A 5,137-nucleotide genomic window follows, 5' to 3' on the forward strand; every position below is an offset into this window, starting at 1 on the left:
AATAAGACCCTGGAAGCTAATCAATACTTACAAGGAGGACTTGGACATTCATTAATCAAGTCAACCTTAAGACGTGCATCTGCTCTCTCAGCAGAATAGAATTGGAGATAATAAAGCGTATATACTTGTGTCAAGTCGGAAATAGGACACTCAAAGTCCTGTATAGTTGTGTAAGAGATATTTTTGAAAAGGGATTATGGAGCATGTAAAAAATAGACGAGTATTTGGTGATAATTAATAGGTGTCGATTTGGTTTGCATTTTTAACTGGACGGTTACCAAAACCGAAACAACGTGGTAAACCGGGAAAATAGATGAAAAGTGAATTTATTTTAACTTGAGCAATGAATTGAAGGATTTTAAAAGAGTGCAGTTGGATTAAGAAACTTTATATGTAAAATAATGAAAGAAAATATAACGTGTATATTGAACATTAATGAATTACTTCTCCTTCCCGAACTCAGTACTGTACAGATGAGCCATATCTTTTCAACTTAAAGGAACACCAAAAACAGTCTGTTTTTTCGCAGGTTGTAAAATTCATCATTTATCAATATGTTCGGAAAGCTCTGGCCAGCATTAGGATCGAGTAAAATATCCTCGTGACCTTTTTAATCTCGCTGAAGAAACTACAGCGCAAATGAATGAGATGGACAAGGCGTCATTCCTTTCAATGCCAAAAGGAAGTTAATTGGTTTAATTCAACGCTCACTCATGCCACCCACCTAGAGGATACAAAGTATAGCATGCATCTCTGCAAACTTAATTCAGAGATGCATTCTCTACTTAATTATACTTTATTTCTCTGATATCTTTCAAAATAGAATGAATTTAGAAAGTTTGTATTCCTCATATCCGTCGCGCTAAGCATCCCTTCATTAAAAATTAATTTAGAACGTTGAATGTACCTCAGCCACGATGTTCAATGACCCTTGCCCTCGACTTACTATTATGGCATAGATATGCGCACTTCTACGCTAAACTAGTTTTCTATAAAAAGTTGAATCATGCTTAGCTTTCTTGTTTATATTAGTTTTCCTTCTTGCGCCTATAAAAATGAAATACTCTGGTTTATAGAACGTGAGTTGATGAGCGCAAGTGGCTCTCGAGGTTTGTCGCCTCAGTCGGGTTTCAAACCATTCATCCGAGGGAAAGTTTAAAGTGTTAAGTACAGTGCAAAGGAATCGTCCGGTTAATATCAAATTTCTGCCCAAACTATATCATGAAATAAAATATTCAGAAACAGTAACTTAAAACCCTTATAATTTTACCTTAATTAATTATGTAATTGTATTAATTTTCATCATAATATGGTACATTAATGTGCACCATTTCATCATTAATGTTCTAATTATCACATTTTCCTAATGCTTATAATTTATTGTTACTCGAGCCTCTATTCCTATGAACTACTTTTGATTCCTTGGTTAATTGTTTAGTAAAACTTTTTTGCTCGGGTATTTGAATGCGGTCGATGTTATCATTGAACTTCCAAAACTAGGGTGACGGAATATGCATTTGTTTCTGTTTACTTCCCCTAATGATTGTGTAATATGAGGTTTTATACGTATTGGCTTTTTTAGCTGATGCTGCAAAGAATATAAAATGAATTGTGACGATAGAAGCAAATATATATTAAGTGTTTCTTCATTTCAGATTTCATTGTGGTGACTTTGATGAGATAAGACTTTAATCTCAAAGAACACTGAGTGTAATGAAAGTATCAATGAAAGTGGTAATGGAATTATCAATAAAGATATAAATCGGGAAATAATCATCGATACTTAGAGTCCACAGTGGTGATTGACATGAAACTTAACGGGTACTTATTATTTTTGAAATATTTGATATTTGTTTGGAAAATAGAAGAGAAATCAAATTATTAAGGAAATAGTCATTCGTTGAACTCCGTTACCGAGGTCTGTCTTGGCGATTTTGCTTAATATCTCCAACAATTTTTTTATAATGATATGAAACAATCTTTTTCCCTTGATCTTCTTAAATAACTATATTCTTAAAGGTTATATCTTAAGGCTCTCATACACACAAAAATTTACTAAAGAGTATAAAAATTTATTGTAATGATTTATAGCGCTTTTTTACATATGTGGTGTGACTAAAAGAACATGTGAACAGCGAAGCGAATGAGGGCATGCTGATTCTTGACTGGCTCTTCTTCGTAGACTTATGATTCATTGATGACTCTTTGGCTGAATCAATGCTTTCCATATCCATATCCCAAGCCACTGCCAATTCCAATCCCCTGGCCTCCCCCAACCTTCAATCCACCTCCGTAGGCGTAGCCTCCTCCCAAACCACTGCCAATTCCGATCCCCTGGCCTCCTCCAACCTTCAATCCGCTTCCGTAGGCGTAGGCTCCTCCCAAACCACTGCCAATTCCGATGCCCTGGCCTCCTCCAACCCTCAATCCGCCTCCATAGCCGTAGCCTCCTCCATAACCACCACCGTAGCTTCCTCCATAACCACCACCGTAGCCTCCTCCGAATCCTCTGCCAAATCCTCCAATCGCGCCTCCCCTAATGGCACCAGAACCGAGACCGGCACCTCCGAAACCGGCACCGCCAAAACCGGCACCTCCAAAACCGGCACCTCCCAATCCAGCGCCTCCCAAACCAGCGCCTCCCAAACCGGCGCCTCCCAAACCGGCGCCTCCGAAACCGCCGCCGGCTCCGACTCCCACGACGACTGGCTGAGGAACGATGACAGGCTGTGCGACTGGAACTGCGACGGGGCTAGGGACGGCGACTGGGACTGCCTGGGGGACGGGTACGGGCCTAGGGACGGGGACAGGGACGGCGACTGGCTGTGGGACGGGAACTGGGTAAGCACGAGGGACGGCTACGGGGACAGGACGAGGAACAGCGACGGGGATAGGTTGAGGTACGCTGACGGGGACGGGACGCGGGACAGCAACTGGAACGGGTATTGGTTGAGGAACGGGAACGGGACGGTTAATGTTGACGGCATACGGCTGTGCGACGGGGACTGGCCGAGGAACGGCGACGGTCTGAACAGTTGCTCCTCCGAGGGCGACTCCTCCACCGAAGCCGGCTCCGCCGAATCCTCCTGCTCCCAGGCCTAACCCTCGACCTCCTCCGAGCCCAGCTCCAAGTCCTCCGCCGTATCCTAAACCTGACCCGTAGCCCAGACCTCCGTAACCAAGTCCTGCTCCTTGCGAGAGGCCTAGACCACCGCCGAATCCACTGCCGAGGGCACTTCCGTAGCCCAATCCAATTGCTCCACGCTTTTCCGGTTTCTTTTCCTCATCGGCGTATGAGAGGGTGGCCAAAGCCAGAAGAGTGATGCAAATCTATGGCAATGATGATAAAAAGTTAAAAATTAGATTCATTGGAAAGTATAATGTTTTTGAATTCATTAAAATCGCATTTTATCAGCGGAATTCTAGCTACGGTTTAAGAGTAGACGTAAGACCTGAACTTACACTATTACGAATACAGTTACATAATACATAAACGGACAGTAAGAGCCTCTTAGTAGGAAGAGTTACTAAGAGAATGGAAAAATTTACCTAAACTGTTTTGCCCAAGCCACATTTTTCTTTTTTTATCAATGAAGAGTAATGCTAAAAAGTGAATTTAAATATATATATATATGTATTAATTATTTATATTTTATAAATATAATTGCTCGTCTACAGAATACCTAGCAGTCTTATGAACACTTTGCTGCAGGGCCTATGAACACTTTGGTGTCTAATGGGGCGGAAAAAATACAAAATGCATTGAATATTTTTAAAATTGAATTGAGAATATTTATCTCCCTTTTTAAAATATGGACCATGGATAATCAATGGTTAAACTTAGTCCCTATGGAATATAGTTAAAGCCGATCCCTGAGGTATCGCGGAGAATGTCTTCAATGCACACTTAGCTGTTTCCCACCACCGCAAGTACATTCACCACAGTTACTTACCAGGGCCTTCATGCTGCTGGAATATTACTCCCAATGTGTGACTGAAGAGTGAGTATGCCGAAAAGGACGGCCAACACCCGTTATATAGTCCAACGTGCGTTCGACCACGTGGGGGGAGGGCGGAAACAAAAAAAAGCACACCTTCAATAGTGGAAGTTGAAAATACTTTCGCTGACCGTCCCTGCCGCGCGAGGGCCACTGCCCAACGGGTGCATCCACCTCTACCTCTTCCTGCCCCAGCCCCCCACGCCCTCCCAGCGACTCCTCCAGTTTAACTCCGTCAATCTCCGCGAAACCCGGTTTTTCCATGTCGACCACCTTCCGAATTACCTTTCGCTCTCGTTCTTCACTCCCATCGGCCGGAAAGCGGGGCAGGTTGGGACGGGCGGCGGTGAGATTTTTGGACCCGCGAGGCCTGTAGGAGGCGGGGGGGGGGGATGATTACGGAGATACGAGACGGGAGAGGTGGGTGACGTGGGACGGTCGTCGTTTGCTCGGTGCATGTCAAAGGTGGGGAGTAGGGAAGGGGGGTCGATGACGTAGTCGAAACCGTGCGCATAATAATGCGGCGGATGGAGCGTATTTGCGAATCGATCTTCTCCCACTCCTCCGTCACTTCATGCCACCGAGTTCCTTGACCGGTCGGGGAGTTGTGTTTCTACTTTTTTCTCGCTCCCTCTTGTTTCGCACATGGAGACAAACGCGGAAGGGATCGTCGAGCCCTCCCGCCCTTTCGCCAAATAGGCCCGATCCCTTTCCTCAACTAACTGGGTCCGATGCCCAACCTTTCATCGCCTCACCTGTCTGGTTCCCGAACCTTCCTTCCCAACCTCCTCCGAGCCCCTCTCCTAACTCAACCCGGGCTCTTTTTCGTCCAATGCACTCGATTTGATGGACCTCATCCCCAACCCTCTCACCCAAAATGCAAGTCCGATAACTCCGGTTTTTTTCTGATCACGGAATGGACCGGGTAGCCAATTTGTCGGGCAAACGTTTTGTAGTTTTTTCCTCCCCATGATCTGTCGCATTCAGGTTTGAATATTTCTCAATCTTTGGGAAGGACATAGGGGTCTCGCTCATCAGGGAGTTAGCCCATTCGTCTTCTATTACCATCTGCTCTATTGTCAATTTAGACTGCCAATATTTCGTGTTCTTCATTCGTCTCGGTGTTACCAATGAAGTTT

The 5,137-nt window shown here is 44.2% G+C and overlaps 1 protein-coding gene across 1 annotated transcript; it reads right to left on the reverse strand.

The window, feature by feature from the left end:
- Positions 1-2,214: 2,214 nt before the first annotated feature.
- LOC139688126 (uncharacterized) lies at positions 2,215-3,965 on the reverse strand. The gene is made up of 2 exons (XM_071585554.1): positions 3,954-3,965; positions 2,215-3,330 (listed from the first exon to the last, which is right to left on the reverse strand). Exons 1-2 carry the CDS (start codon positions 3,963-3,965, stop codon positions 2,215-2,217), a joined length of 1,128 nt encoding a protein of 375 aa, XP_071441655.1.
- Positions 3,966-5,137: the final 1,172 nt, after the last annotated feature.

This window comes from Hetaerina americana, unplaced genomic scaffold (genome assembly GCF_022747635.1).
Source record: "Hetaerina americana unplaced genomic scaffold, ioHetAmer1.1.p SCAF_2, whole genome shotgun sequence".
Taxonomy (NCBI): Eukaryota; Metazoa; Arthropoda; class Insecta; order Odonata; family Calopterygidae; genus Hetaerina; species Hetaerina americana.